Source organism: Odontesthes bonariensis, chromosome 19, assembly GCF_027942865.1.
Source record: "Odontesthes bonariensis isolate fOdoBon6 chromosome 19, fOdoBon6.hap1, whole genome shotgun sequence".
In the NCBI taxonomy this organism is placed as follows: domain Eukaryota; kingdom Metazoa; phylum Chordata; class Actinopteri; order Atheriniformes; family Atherinopsidae; genus Odontesthes; species Odontesthes bonariensis.
Window position 1 is genome coordinate 17,557,162 of NC_134524.1, and position 15,801 is coordinate 17,572,962.

General features: G+C 39.5%; 1 protein-coding gene across 1 annotated transcript in view; it reads left to right on the forward strand.

The window, feature by feature from the left end:
• fgf11a (fibroblast growth factor 11a) overlaps window positions 1–13,731 on the forward strand; it is a 99,734-nt gene extending 86,003 nt beyond the window's left edge. Inside the window, exons 4-5 of the mRNA XM_075450607.1 lie at window positions 2,162–2,360; window positions 5,284–13,731. Coding sequence (XP_075306722.1) covers window positions 2,162–2,360; window positions 5,284–5,426 — 342 coding nt within the window. The 3' untranslated portion in view covers window positions 5,427–13,731. The remainder of the gene's footprint in view (window positions 1–2,161; window positions 2,361–5,283) is intronic.
• Window positions 13,732–15,801: the final 2,070 nt, after the last annotated feature.

Here is a 15,801-nt window from a genome sequence, read left to right on the forward strand (position 1 = left end):
TCATAAAGAGGAATCTGTGGCCTCTTAAACGAAAAACTGGATAACGATGTCTGCTCTGATGTGGAGACACTCATTTAGTGCCACTCAGTTCAGATGGTACTTTACAAGATCCCGTTATGACCTATATTGAGGAGAATGAATTAATGACCTATATGACCGTTTCAGTTGGAGGACTTTATGGTCTTTCAATATACATCGATTAGCCATAACATTATGACCACCCCGGTTAATATTATGTATGTCCTCTTCATGATGCTAAAATAGCTCTGACCAGTCAGGGCATGGATATCTGAGGGAGTCTTGGAATCTCTGGTACTGGGACATTAACGACAGCATCATCATCACAGAGATGTGTGCACAACTAGGAGGCAGAAAGCGGATTGTTTTACAAAGCCAAGCTCCTAAACAGAGATAACAAGGCAGTTAACTGTACTAATCAACTTAGAAAAGGGATGGAAACGTTTAAAAAAAAAAAAAAGGATCACAGCACTTTGCCAAGAGAAGGAGAAGATTGTGGAGCCAGGCGTTGCTCACTTCATGCAAAAAGTCTGATCCCGTATCATAAGACTTATATTATGTAGTTACGAAGAGAAAAGGAATGGATGCATTTAAGGATTCACCTGCATTCAGAGTTTCCTTTGGGTTAGGGTTAGTGATATTGTCAGTGTATCAGGCAATACAGTTATTCACTTGTAATTTTGACAACTTGCTGAATGTGGGACAGTAGCTTGGACTACATCGTTTATATCAATACAGTCGTAATGACAGACTGCTTTGAAATATTACTAAACATTACGTAGTAACATTCAAGGACTCTTGAATCTAATAGGAATTGATTTGTCTTGTACAGTCATTTCTGTTAAACTACCTATGTAAATATTTCCAATTTCACTTACTCAGTGTGGTCTTCCATGTTTTTTTTGGCGATTAGAAAGCCCTCCTATGCACAAGGTTGGTTGTGGATCGGCGAAAACTCGACCTCAACACACTCACTCCTATTTAAACACACACCAAATACATGACACATACTCAGTTTAATTAATAGAAAGAAATTAATCAGTCAATTAATGAGCTTGAGCGTGTCTGTATGGAGGGGGTGTAAACCGGTGATCAGGCAAGGCAATACAAAGCAGGTTTTGATCTGAAGCTGCGTCCACGTACACGCATGGACCGAAAAGATGAGACATATCATGTTGCAGTGCAAACACACTTGATGATGGCAATCTGATTACACCTTTCATAGACACTGCAGACCTATAGATTTCACTCTGCGCTAATAGAGCAATGGTAAGGGGTGGCGAGGAGATGAATGGCTGCCTAAGTGAATGGTTGTGTAATTAAAGAACGGACAATACAGTCAATGTAATTAGCTTGTTTATGTGCAGTACAATAGATATGGGCAGACGCTGAGGCCGGGCAACAGTCTGAAAGACAGAAGGATAGAGAGAAGATCTAGAAGTCAGAGAGAAGGAGGAGTGAAATTGGGATGAAGAGAATGAGACAGAGAGAGAGCAAAGTCCTTATTCAGGCCTTTTCTGCTCACCCGTCACATCAAGGCTCCAAATCAATCCTGCAAATTGGTTTGTTCCTCGACAAGGTTACGAAATGACAGAGGAATGGAGGGAATGAGGTGGAGAAGGAAAGGCATAATATGAGACGGAAAAGGAAGATGTGAGAGCTGCAACAACGGCAAGGTAGTGGTGGGCAGGGCGGGGATGTCCTGCTGTTGACGTATCGTCTAATGCAGAGCAAAGCGTGTCTGTGCATGTGTGTGAGCTGAAGGCCAACAGCGGGGTCATTAAACTATGAAGGAGGGTGAAGGATCCGGGTTGATTGTTGTTTGTTACAAGTAAACTGAACTGACTGAGTTATGGCATCTTGGCTCAAAAAATCACTTCGTCCATGTGGCAAAAAAATCATCAGCACATACAGGACTGAGTTTGTTGATGTGTGTGTGTACTTTGTTAATGCAGCCGCAGATGCTCCTGTAACCCTGTCACAATGAAATGTGGAGCCCATTTCCTCCCATTCCCAACTGAGCCTGTGGAATTGGAGAGTAAATATATAAATAATAGCACCGATTTAAAAAAAAGAAAATGTCTCACACTCTGAATGTGTTATTCTTCTCATCTGACCTGATTCATGCATGTGTGTGTTGCAGGAACACTTCACACCAGAGTGCAAGTTCAAGGAGTGCGTGTTTGAGAACTACTACGTCACCTACTCGTCCATCCTGTACAGGCAGACCCAGTCGGGGCGGGCCTGGTACATTGGCATCAATCGGGACGGGCAAGTCATGAAGGGAAACCGCGTCAAGAAGACAAAGGGTGCTGCTCACTTCCTGCCCAAACTTATAGAAGGTATATTAGCATATATGAGCATATAAAATGGTCCAATTGACTGATTTGCACTGGTGCTTGCAGAGGAGTTCAGAGTGCTTTTATAAGTTTAGAAGTGTGAGCCATAACTTTCTGTTTAAATTGGTTACTTCACTGTAACCTGTTTCTCAATTTCATTGCTGTCAGCAGTTGATTCTCATGAAGTCATTTCTCTGGCACTTAGAGCTGCTTCGTAGACCGAGGCCGCTTCTAACTCCAACCAAGAACTGTTATTGACCAATTGCAACCAGGAAGTGAATAATGTTTTCGTAAAACATTGTCATGTCATGAACTGAACATAACTCAGGAGTGTGTAAAAAGAACATTTGTCAAATGCTGGTGTTGAAATCAAGTTGAGAACACATGAAGATTTATGCATTACTGCACCCCCTTATTTCCATATGAAGATGTTTGGGCTTCTTAAAAAGAAAGAATAACGTCTACTCTCATGGAAGCACTCATATTAGTTGTAGTTACCTCCAGGGGCTTTTATGGGTGGTATGGGTTTGTTCAATGGTCTGAATAAACAATTATATAATTTCAATTGTTCAGTGTTCCAGATTTTATTGTATAAATGTATGATAGATGAACTGTTATTCAAGCCCCTGATTCAGTGCCCCTGAATGTGACCTTTATAATCTTTATTAGCCTGTAGCCCATTTCTGGTTTTGTTTAAAATGTCGATTAGTCCATTTCTTAATTTTTTATATATATTTTTTTTACATTTTATTAGAATCCATATCAGTCGAACTAATAACAGGATTGCATATCCGTGCTGTTTACAAGGAAGTTTTAAAGAAAAATCAGTGACACAAATTCATATCTGTCTAAATCGCCAGATAAACCAAATTGTCTGTATTTGGAGCGAGGCTTCATTTGTCATCAATCATGTAATTTTTGGGAGGACAATACAAGCCTTGAGAAAAAAATTTAATCTGAGATCTCCCTTCCTACTCAACGCACGCTTCAAACTTCAGTCCATGTCTCTCATCGCTGATGTTCCAGCAAGTCACAGATAGAGAATCAAATTTTGGGTTTCTTTCAGATTTTTAAAGAGAGAAGGGCAATTGCACAGCATCGCAGTATTTCTAATGGCATCAGTGCACTTTGAATTGCATTGTATCAATAGAAACTGCATCAAATAGCACTGCATCACAATGGGTGTGAGTTTTTTACATATCACAGCATTGAGTATGCATCTTTAATGCATGTGGTTGTTGGCACTGCATCAGGATGTGCATAACATCAGCCCCAGTCATGGAGATGCAATCGCACTGAACACGCTGCACCAGAAGCTGAATGAATTTACTCTGACTTTCCTTTGAATGCAGGAGCGCTGCATTAAGTTAACAGATCTTCTTTTTAAACACACATTCTAATACTAATCTCAATAAAGGCATCTCAATCAACTTTGACTTGACAAAACCAAATGTGAAACATATCTGCTCAGTGCAAGTAAGAAGTTTTATTTTTAACTCTACCAAGCAACTATTTACTACCACTTTAATGACTGATAAAAATCCACAGCTTTTGAATGTTTCTGGACGTTTAGTAGATTTTTTTGGTTTATGAATTGGGCCAAAAGGGGCAAAGGATTCAGCAGGGAATTAGAAGTCAACAGGATTCCTGCCTGCGAAGTATAGCACATCTTCAACTAATCGCTGCAAAAACTTCTGGACATTTCAAATTTTTTAAACTGATACAAAGTGAATCCAGTCAGTCCAAAAAGTCAGTACTTTACTAACTATTTCTTTACAATCCTTAAGAATGTGAGCAGAGTTAGTCATTGTGTTTAGCTTATAGATCTATGTCCTTGTTTTTTCTCTCACTGGCATTGCAAAATCATTTTGAAAATAATTAATTTGATAAGGCTCCTTTTCTCCCTCCTTTATATTCTCTATGTCTTTTCTATTCCAACAGATTTGAGCATTTTCACCAGCTTGTTAGAAAAATGAAACTAATAAATTTACTAAGGAACAATGGCAGCAAGCCCAGGTAACAGAGGATGTGCCTCAAAAGATGGTACCTCTACTGTGAATAATATATCAATATTTATATATAGAGAGAGATTAACCATCTTAAATAAATCATTCACAAATTTTGAATTAAAAAAAATCATTTAAAGCTGCATTGATAAATTTGTGGCCATTCAGGGGAAGCAAAAATCACTCGACGTGACCATTAGTAGTAGTAACAGCTCAGCAAAGCAGTAACCTGTATCACATCCTGCAGGTATTTAGCAATGTTTGCAATATTAGCAGGTATTAGCATTCATTCTGTGTCCACCTGTGTCTCGCCTAATGAATGCAAGTAAAATACCCACTCTCACTTTGGAGCTGTTGTTATCAAGTGCTTCATTTTGCATGCAGTTAGCTTTTTTCGATTTAGTAGTTTTTTGCTAACATCTGCTTGCTGCATTTGGAAACAAGATGGTTTCGACAGCTTAACTAAAAGTAAAGGTGTGGTCTCTAAAACGAAAATAAGGCACCAAGCCGGCGAGGTGAATATAACTATAATTAAGAGGTAAGTTAATAAAAACTTTAAAGCTCTCTTTTTTTTCCTTTTCTCCCCCTTTTTTTTCCAACATAGTTTGTAAATGCTTAACTGATGTCACAGGGGTAATTAAAAAATAAATAAAGCACATTAAACATTATGGTTTATAGAAATACAGATCAATACAGGAGCTGAGTTGAAGACATTTAACACCAAATACACCAAATACCATCTTATAACCCCAAGCCTTTTGAATGGCCTACTCATCAATCAAAATGCCTAAAATATCTTTTATTACCAAAATGTGAAAACTAGCAGTGGAAATCATGTCCTTACCAATCAAACGCCCAGGGAATCTCTTGGTTACATATGACTAGTCATTTAACTGTCTCTTTACCTTCCTCCCCTACAGTGGCCATGTACAGGGAGCCCTCCCTACATGATGTTGCTGAACAGAGTCCACCTAGGAAAACACCCAAGACCTCCAGTGACTCACCAGTGCTCCAGAATGGCAAGAAAGACGCTCAGTCCAAAACCAAAACCTCAACCTCCTAGCGCAGAGATATGGAGGCGAGGAGGGGTGGATGATACAGGGCAATGGCCACCAGCGGACACCTGAACAAGGTTGTTGGGGCTACCTCCCACCTGCTGCCTGTAATATGGATCCCACAAAATACTGGAGTAAAAAGTTGGAGAAAGGGAGCAGGTCCAGGCAGAGTGGAGCTGGCAAAGGGAAAGCCCCTTTGACCTTCTCAGACCCACTCCACACCAGCCCTCAACCTTCTTATTTGACAGCCTCAGAGGTGGGAGAAACTGGGGTATAAAAAGCAATAACTCCATGAAGAGGTGAATAGTGGCCTAGCATTGTAAAGCATGTCACCATAGCGTGTTTCACCAGCTGGACGGATGCCTTCCAGCTGCCATCAGCGACATCTTTTCAGTCGACTAAACATCCCAGCAAGGTCTTCCTGGTTTTACCACAATGGGTGCAGCAAGCAAATCTGTCCCTCAGCGGCACATTTTTCACAGATTTGTTGTGTTTTTGTTTCCCTGAAGGGTTTTTATTCTAATGTTAGCTTGACACAGAGCCATGCTAATGCGATCCCATCACACAGACCCTTGCAGACTTTAGTTCCTCAGCCATCTGCTCAGTCCACTCTCCCTTGTGTGCTCAGCAAATTTCTGAGATGGCCCGAATACTTCAGTCATGTTTGTGTATGTGTGGTTCCCTTTTCTTCCATCCACCATTGGTACGATTTAATTAGTTTGTGACATGGACTCAATTTTCCACTCTGAGGCACAAGAAAACCCCTCCCCTCCCTCTGGCTCTGTTAATAGAGTCTGAGGCTGATCAGAAACTTTCGACCCTTAAACGAGGGGCCAAGAGCTCCCTTGGCACACCTCATAACCACACACATACACACACACACGCAGACACTCATTTATACACTGACATTTACAAACACATGCAGGGGTTTGTATTGTGTGCACACAGATTATCGCCTTGATGTCCACAGGTCAAGACAGCAGAAAATGATCTCACGACTTAACACACTCAACACAATGACATGCACTAACACATGCACTCATAACTGCAGATACTGCAGCAGATGTGTGCGCAGGTTCTGGGAGATGATGAGGATATGATCAGTGAGATGAGGTCGCAATATGGCTGTGGGGCTTTTTGGTCTGCGTGGCTGGGCATGTATTGCACAAATCCTTAAGGACCACAGCATCTGCAAACTCTCATTCAGCGTGATATTCTTGTCCGACAGAATTAACGGCAAACGCTGATTTCTGACATTTGTGCATTGAAATTGTGCTACCATCTGATATTGAATAGATTCTGCTGAAAACATGCCACCCTAACCTGCCCTCAGGCCAGAAACCCTGCATTCTGCAAGCCATAGTCCATAACTCTGAAGTGCAGTTTCAGTCATTTTAACGCCTAAGAAAAAAGTCCTAACCTGACTTAACCTGCTACATTTTTAACCCAAATGCAACCCCAATACCAAACACTGATTTTGCTTAATTCTATTTGTCGCCGACCTTTTGGCAAATGCAACACACTGCTACCAGTTCTAGGCAGGTCTTCTAAGTATCCATGATTGTACAATGCACTGACGTATTAAGCAAATGTAAATCCTTGCAAAAGGCATTTAGATTTTCTTTTTTGTTATGTCAAAGATTTAGTTCAAGCAGATCATCTCCTGTTGTTACATGAGTACACAATAAGTACACAAATAAATCAGTGTCTGTCAATGTTTAATGTTTACGGCATTGCAGACTTAGAACGCCATCAGATTAATTGTGAATTATGCAGCAGAAGCAGAAATGGTACTTTTTGTATTCCACACACTCCTTTTAAAGCCTGTCGTGCATTTCCCACAGTCCAATTAAAAATTGCCATGTGACATTGTGATGTTAGTTTCTGGGGTCTGGTACAAAATTTATTCTTGCTTCAGAAGGTTACTAACTGAGTGAAATTACCTGTTAATATAAAGCCACGGTGAGAGCTGGTTGAATTTTAATGATGAGGAAAGAAGCTTCAATACTTCATTTTACCCTTTAGCACAGGAACGGCTATAATAGGGAGTCACATTTAATCTTTTATGAAAGCATTCAAAGCAGGGCTATAATATTTTCATCACTCATGCCAATTAAAGTTCATGTAAAAAAAAAATACAGAACAGGAGGATGTGTGTGGGCGACAAATAACAACCAAACATGTGACTGACTTTTTTTTGTTTTACTGCTGTAAACATTACATTGACAATGAAGTCATATTTTCATTGTTTTGTCCAGTCTGTAGGAAACAACATGGTGAGAACACACAAGGAAGGTATTAATGAAATGTTTGTTGTTCATCATAGCAACTGTTGTAGTTTCACCACAGCAGACCCAAATCACCATCTAGTGTTTGTAGTATAAGGTAGTCATTTTTCTTCTAAGTCCTCAAGAACTCTTCGTGTTGATCAGAAAGATGAAGGGAAAGTGTATACAAAAGACAAAGGGGATATTTTTTTAGCATGCAACCATACCTCTGATTTCTTAGCAGCTAAAAACACACATGTGTGATAACAAAGAGGAACAGCTACAGGAGTCATGAGAGCTCCAACTCCAAATCCTTCCTTTTTTTTCTATTTGCCTGTTCACTTCTGTTAAATTTCACTTTATTAATCCCCAAAGAGAAAATGATATGGTTGGAGTATAAATAGATTTTATAGTTATCTTATTGTTAAAGACAGATGACAAAATAGAATAAAATTGTATGAAAAATATTTACCTTTTTAACAAAATATCCCAGTTTGGGTTGCAGAGTGGTACTGAGGCTGAATTCAAGATGCTGTCAAACTGCATGAGAAGTGGAGGATGTGGGGTTTGTTGTGTTGGAGCCAAATTCGAGGGAAAAGATATCTTTGCCTCTGCTGCAGTGATCTTCATCACTGTGTTTGGATCAGTCTTTGATGAGCCACCAAACTATATGAGAGTATAACCTTAAATAGTCTATATTTATACTGTCTTGTTTAAAAAGTCAAGGAGACTTTAAAAAAAAAATCCTTTTCTGAAGGTTTTCTCATGATTTACTTTAAATCTCTGAGAGGGTCTATTGCACTGATGCAAAGATCGATTCAAGCCTCCTTTATTTGTTAAGTTATTGGGTTTGAAAATTCATAGATGGTGATTACACGACTGTTTTTTCTTTCTTCCAGAGGAAAATTAAGAAGCCAAAGTTATATTCGTTATTACTAGTGAAAGCGATAGCTGTTGTACATAGCGTTAGAAGGATGGTTTTAAATAGGGAAATGGAAAGATAAACGTGTTAGAATTAATGTTGATCACATTTTGACTGACTTTTACTTGGTGGAATGTGCTGGAAAAGGACAAAACTAGCAATTTAAATATATAGGCTACCACTCTTTCATTCAGGAGACCTCGTTTTGTGCATTTCCATTTGTTCTTTCCATTCAACATGAAAAGCAATCATTTTTCACATCAAACATCCTTGGTACAATATGCCAGGCGGGGTAATTGTTTCTGCCTAATGTTTATGTATTGCTGGAAGTCCCGTGTGTTCAGGAACTGGAGGCCAGGAAACACTGACGATCAGGGTGCAGAGAGAGGGACCAAACAAAGGAGGGAAAAAGAGACAGACACATTTTCAGGGAGGATATTAAGTGATGATGAGCAGAACAAAAAGAGATTGAAGAGGGATTTATGGTAATGTGGACGGCGTTCCCTGAACACACAAACATTTACACAAGCTTCTCCTTTCATGTATAATCATCTGCTTGCACTGAACTCATGGTTGTAAATAATAATAGGTGATAACCCGATCAGCGGCAAAGCGAGGTGCTATGCAAAGTAATCTGCTACCTGAGAGATGAAGCTAACTGTACCGCTGCTTTCTTGAGAGAGAAGAGAGGAGTTGCATTATGACTGAGGAAAGAAAAGAATTAGATTGAGAGAGAGAGAATGAAAGAGGCAAAGAATAAGGAGAGGGAAAATATTAAACAAATAAACTTAAAGGGGGGACTTTAACATTTCATTATGTCTTGATTTATTCCACACAAGCTACTGATAAAACCTCACTTTCACACTAAAGACCTTAATTAAACTGTTAAATAGATCTTCAGGTTGGTGTGTTTGACCAGCCACCCCCTATGGATCACTAAATCCAGAACACAGTGTTTGACTATTATTTAATTACTCAAATGTTTAATTAAATCCTGCCTGCTAGAGGAGAATTGAGACTGTGTGGGACTAGACACTGTTCGATGTAAGATAGGAGAAATTCAGCAAGCATGACACCGACTACCATGTACTTTAAGGGCTGGGAAATCTATGTTGCAATATTTGAATGTACGTGTCATCACTGTTCATTTTCAAATTTGGTCAGATTTTGAAAAAGAAAATAAAAGGGCTAAAGCTTTAGTTATTATTTAGTTCATGTGGAATATAAACGTCATGAGACAGAATGTATATTATATTCTAGATGCTGAAGTTCGTGAGTTGTTTATGTGAGCATAGTTAAAGGGGCACTCCACCGATTTTACATAAACTGGTATTTTTTTACCCGTCATGAGCACCAGCAAAACACTTGTCACAGAAAATGTGACACTGTCCTCCTTCCGACAAATAGCTCATGGGTTGTGTGCTCATGTAGGCAATAACAACCTATACCTAATGTAAAACAAAACACAACCTCTAGTGGCTGTGAGATTAATTGCATGAATGTGATGATGGCAATGTAGAAAGAATGTATTTTATCCCAAACCATGATCGTTTTGTGGTCCTAACCAAGTGATGTTTTTCACTAAACCCAACCAGGAAGTGAAAAAAGAAAAGAAAAGCCGACATTTCAGATGTTGATTTTAGAGTTTTTAAAAAAAAAAAAAGACTGTTAAGTAGGTAAGAAGATTTCAATGAAAAATGTCACATTGTAGGTTGTGGGAAATGTAGTTTTGAAATAGGGGCAAACCCCCCCCAAAAAACCAATTACCAATTCTTGAGATTTAAAATGTCTTTTTCAACAGTGCTCTGGCTAAGATAGACAGCAATGTTACACAGCATTGCTCTCTCTATGGATGTGCTGTAGGAAATCATTGGAATGCCCCTTTAATCAAACGAATTAATGCCATTCAGATGCAAAAAAAAACAGCACATGAGACGACACCTCCGGAGAGGTGTACATGAATTCACTTTTAATTTGTGTTCAGTATTTATTGTACAGTTATTTGATTTCCTTCTTCTAACTCTGTTTTAAAGTGACTATAAAGCCCGACGATTTTATTAAAGCAAGCCATCAGAAGCTCTTTTCACTCCAGCGTCAGTCAACACCGACATTTAGTGAGTGACAGATTCATTTCTCAGTTGGCCCTAGAGATATTCATATTGTAACTATGTGTGTGGATTCAGCAGTGAAGTGCAATCCATTAGGTGTATCTACCACGTGAAGTTGCACCCATTTTTCACTTTTCCACTTGAATATGCAGATGTGTGGGCTCTTTGTTCCAGTTTGCAGACTGTTCTTTGAATTGTCGTCCTCATATCATTAAGCCAAGACATGAGATCTATGTAGGTGTTTTCAGATAATAACCAATATTTTTCCCTTTTCAAACACACTGATTTTGTATCAACTGAAATTACAATGATCATTTATGATCAGGTTAATCACATTATATTTTTGGCATGGATTTAAAAAAAAAAAAAAGGAAGCGCGAAAACTGCATCGTATTCTGTTTGCAGTGCAACCTATTTCACTTTTAGGGTCACAGAAAGGTAGAATTTCTAAATCATTTATTGTGAGTTGAAAGTTTGCATGAGTGTGTGTGTGTGTGTGTGTGTGTGTGTGTCTGTTTTTTGCTGTGATCACTCTCCCTCTTTTCTTTCTCTGCTGCAAGTCTTGTGTGAAGCCTGAAATCAGCTTCTGTGTTCCAGCCTGTCTGTTCTCCAGCCTTCAGGCTTCACTTCAAACGATTCTGCTTGAATTACAGGATGTAAAGTTTGCCATTTATCTCGGCAAGCGTCTATCTTAGCACATGTTTGATTAGTGAACCCCGCCTTCCGATGGCTGAATTTACTGCTTTTAACTTGCTGATGAATGTCACTGAATTGAGCTCTAAATGTTAAATATTGGCCCTTTGGAGAGTTTGGCATCGCTATATCTTCAAATGAAAAGAGATGGGAGCGGTGTGAGTGTATATCGAGGGAAGTTAAATGATGTATATCTGATTCAGCTGCACTCTTCACACTCACGTACACACACCTCTCTCCCCCGGGGACTCCCTTCCCTTCCGTTTCTCTCGAGTCAGGGCCCTCCCTGCTTACTGAGCGAATTACAGCTGCAGAGAAAGGGTCATACAGGGTTGTAAAGGACTCGGAGAAGAAGAGAGGCATGTGTCACATAATGTGGAGTCGCTTACTCGTGCCCTCACAGCCTACCTTTGAAGTTCCACTTCCTCTCTCTTTTCCTTTCCACAAACAGCAAACACAACTTCCCTTTAACCCTGAAGCTATGTGTATGTGTGTGTAGATATTTTACATCACACTTATCAGCTTTGGTCATTGTATGCAATTTTGTGCAACTGTAAATGAGTATCTCCCTGTGTCCATTTTGTGTTGTCAACAAGGGACAAAAGGGAGGGAAGAAAATGGAGGATAAATCAGAGGCCAAATCAATGTGCAAGAGTCCTTGGGCAGAAAGCAATAAACTTCATTAACAAGGTGCAGCCACATTATCTGGGAGAGTATGGGGAGAAAAACATTAATATTGATATGGAAACCAACTGCGTGTTTTATTAGAGCTTTTATTTTTCTAACACTTTGCCCTTTTTGTGTGCTGTTTAAATGTGTGTGCGTGCATTACTTTGAGGTGGAGTCCCTCCACATCTGCAATGCAGCAGAAAACACAAAAAAAAAAAAAGAGGGAGGAAGCGAGAGGCTCACGTGCTCCGATAAAAGAGCGAAGCCTTCCTCGGACGGATTTAGTTTTTAGTTTTTAAACTGCTTCACGAAAAGGTTCCTTTAGATTGGAATTCAGAACACTTAATGTTACATCCCGCGTGGAGGTAACCAACGGATTATCTTCACACACATGAATTCGTTTTCTGTGAAGGCACACCCACTGTCCCAGGGCACATCTGCATTGCACACATCCACAGAGCCCTGCACCACGCCAGCGCAGATGTGGCTGGATGAGGTGACCTTTATAAGGCGACCACCGAGGGACTTTCACCTCTCACCACCTAATGCACCACACATCTTTTCGTGTTGACTTTACTCTCTGGTGTGTTTCTTTACTTTTGGTTTCAAGAGTGTTTTGGGTATTTCTCTGTTGAATTGCTGTGAACTGTAATGAAATGAGAAAAATGATGGCTCTGGAATCCATTGTAATTCCCTGTTAGTCTATACATGTATGCTGGCTTGATGTGTTTTATTTGGTGTTCGAAAACATATCTGTGTATTTTACTGTCAAATCGTGGGACAATGAATAGAAAAAGCTCAGTCAACAATGAGTGAAGAGTTGTTAGGTTTCAGACCCCTTCCTTCTGATCCCCCAGAATCCACCTGTCAATCGCAGACTGACTGCATGAACTCCGACCTTTCATCTGGATTTTAACGTACTGTTCTGTCTCCTCCTCAAACATACACACATCATCTACATGTGTGTTTATCTGTGGTCAGTCCTTGGCATTTTCTTTTTTTTAAACGTTTCTGTCTTTTCTTTGTACTGCATGGACGATCAAACCTACTGTGAGTCTTCCAGAAAGATTTCAAGGAAAACACCATTATCTTACTTTCCTTCTTGTCTTCCAAATGCAAAAAGAGAGCTTCGGTCTTCCAGTTATCAAAGCCACAATGACACTATTTTTGTATTCTAATGGGGCAAAAATTATATCTATTTATCCCTCTATATAAATATATCCATGCAAATGTGGCTGGGGTGCAGTAACTCTCCCTGTTGTCTGTAAGGAGGAATAACAAAACTACTATCTGCCATCTAAGCCCATGAATCACTTAGAGGAAGGAGCTAAAAAGAAGTACAGAGTCCTGGAGCTTGCAGAATGGAACTCCTGGGTTGAGGTAAAGGATCATAGATGGGAGCGACTACGAGCATGCATGCGCCAATCATTTACTGGACACCTTCCAAGACGCAGTCGTTACCCAATATTTACTCTTTGACCCCTTAAACCTCTTGATCCCCTTCCCTCCCAACTTCTCTTACTATCCCAATATCTTGTCTCTGCATTTGCAATATGATCTGTATTTATTTCTATAATAACTTACACCAAGTCAAGGGAGACATATTATTGGATATAATTGAATAAAACAAACTAATATATTTGTATGATTGTAACTAGTCTCTGGAGAGTCTTTTTTTGGGGGTGGGGTTGGGGGGATAGTAGATTTGCAGCAGTCGGTTCAAATCTCTGACTCTCCTCTCTCCTGTGCTGAACATGTACGGTACACAAGTTCACTTTCACATGATACCTTCCTTCCTCGTCCCTGCCGTGCCAATTTGTCCGTACCGGCCCATGTAATGATAACGTAGAAGGGCTGGCCGCGGATCAAGGAAGGTTATAGCAATTAAGAATATCAGGTAACAAGGATTAATGTTCTATATGATAACGTGTTGTTGTTTTCCACAGAGCATTGTCCAGAGTGGTTCGGCAGATATTACAAGTGCAAACACAGTCAGTGCTGGGCTTGTATGTGATATCAAAGGTCCGATGTACTCCAGTGGCAGACATATGGAAACATTTCTTTCCTCTGATTTTCATGACATTTAGCAAATAGCATTGTGGTGCTTATTAACCACAGCTGGAACACGTACGGACCAGTAATGTAAGTATACATTGATTTGTGTTAAAGTAAGATTTTGTTGATATCGCGTTAACTGAATCATAATCATTCTACAGTATGATTGAAAGCATTTCTCTCGTGTATTTTTACTAGTCTGGAGCAGTAATGGTTTGGGTCAAACCCCTCTGGTCAGCTAGAAAGGGGCTTCAGGACAACTGGTTCGAAAATCCATTTCTAAAGTTCTTCTTACTGATATTTACCTCTGTGGTCATGATAGATTGATAGTAAACCCTCAATTTACTATTGCTGCATTTGACATGATTAACTATCATTAGTGTCTCCTTAAAAACTGAAAAACCCAAAAGCCTTTAGCATAAAAACATTTATAACTGCATGCCCGATTTAAAGTTGGCTAAAATGTATTGCAACTACATCATCACTGATTGTAATTGTTTCATCAACATTTAGTCGAACTCCATGTAAAAATGGAGTAATGCCTACAAGCTAGTTCAAGCACACAATTAGAGCTGCTCTGCTGCCTCCTGTGCGATCGGCCTCACACTCTACATTCCACTGATAGGTGGCCGACTTCAATCCTATTCTTTTATAAAGCTTTCTAAACATGCACACTTGAGTTGTCTGACTGAACTTAATTAGTGTTTACAAGTCAAGCAGTCCATTGGAGAGTTTTCTCCGGAAAAAATTAACGAGACTCCACATGAAGATTCCACAACAGCTGTTTTACAGGAAAGTGATGCCGTTTTAATTAGCCCAGACTCAAACTACATCTTTCAAGAAAAAGAGAATGGATGAAAAGTGGGATGCTTCGGTTATTTTCTATCATAAATGTAACGGTGCCACCTCTTTTTTGTGTCACCTAAATCATCCTTAATTTGTTCTGTTCCCACATCACAATCAAAGGCCATCAGGGATTGATTGACAGCTTTCAGAGCCATGGTGAGCATGAAACATAAATCTAAAATCCCAACAGAATCAGTCTTTTGTTCCACTTATACGGACAAAGAGTTTTGTGACGATAGATTGGGTTTGTTGTTCATCTTTTTTCAATCTGATAGCTAGAAGCTCCAGTTGAAAGTGGTTGGACGTCTCATGCGTCTGTTTTGTCCGTACTCTCAACGTATAGAACGAACACTCATGGAGCCGGTTAAGCGAAAACTAAACAAAAAGTGATTAAACTCAAGCATTATTAATAAGAGTTTAGTAGAAAGTGTGAGCTTTAACGCAATCCTCGAACAAAATGTGATCAACAACAAATTATAACTGTATTAAAGTGGAAAGAATGAACAAAGTCTGATTATTTTTTTCAGCTCACGCCATCACTTGTTACTAATTGCAATATAGATAGTCCTTATGGGTAAACAATCAATCCAATTTAAGTCAACCACTTGAATTACTAATTAAACTGAGAATTGCAGTTACTGCAAACAGCTTTTTTACATGCTCCCTCTCGACCAAAGACATGATGTGTGACTTGACACCGGTTGCTAGCTGTTGATAGTTAGCTTCTATGATAATTAAATTGGCAACATGCCAAATGGCAGTGACAGTGGAATCGTAAATTAGGGTGGCATGGATCGGCAACAGATCAGCAGAGTGGCATGAA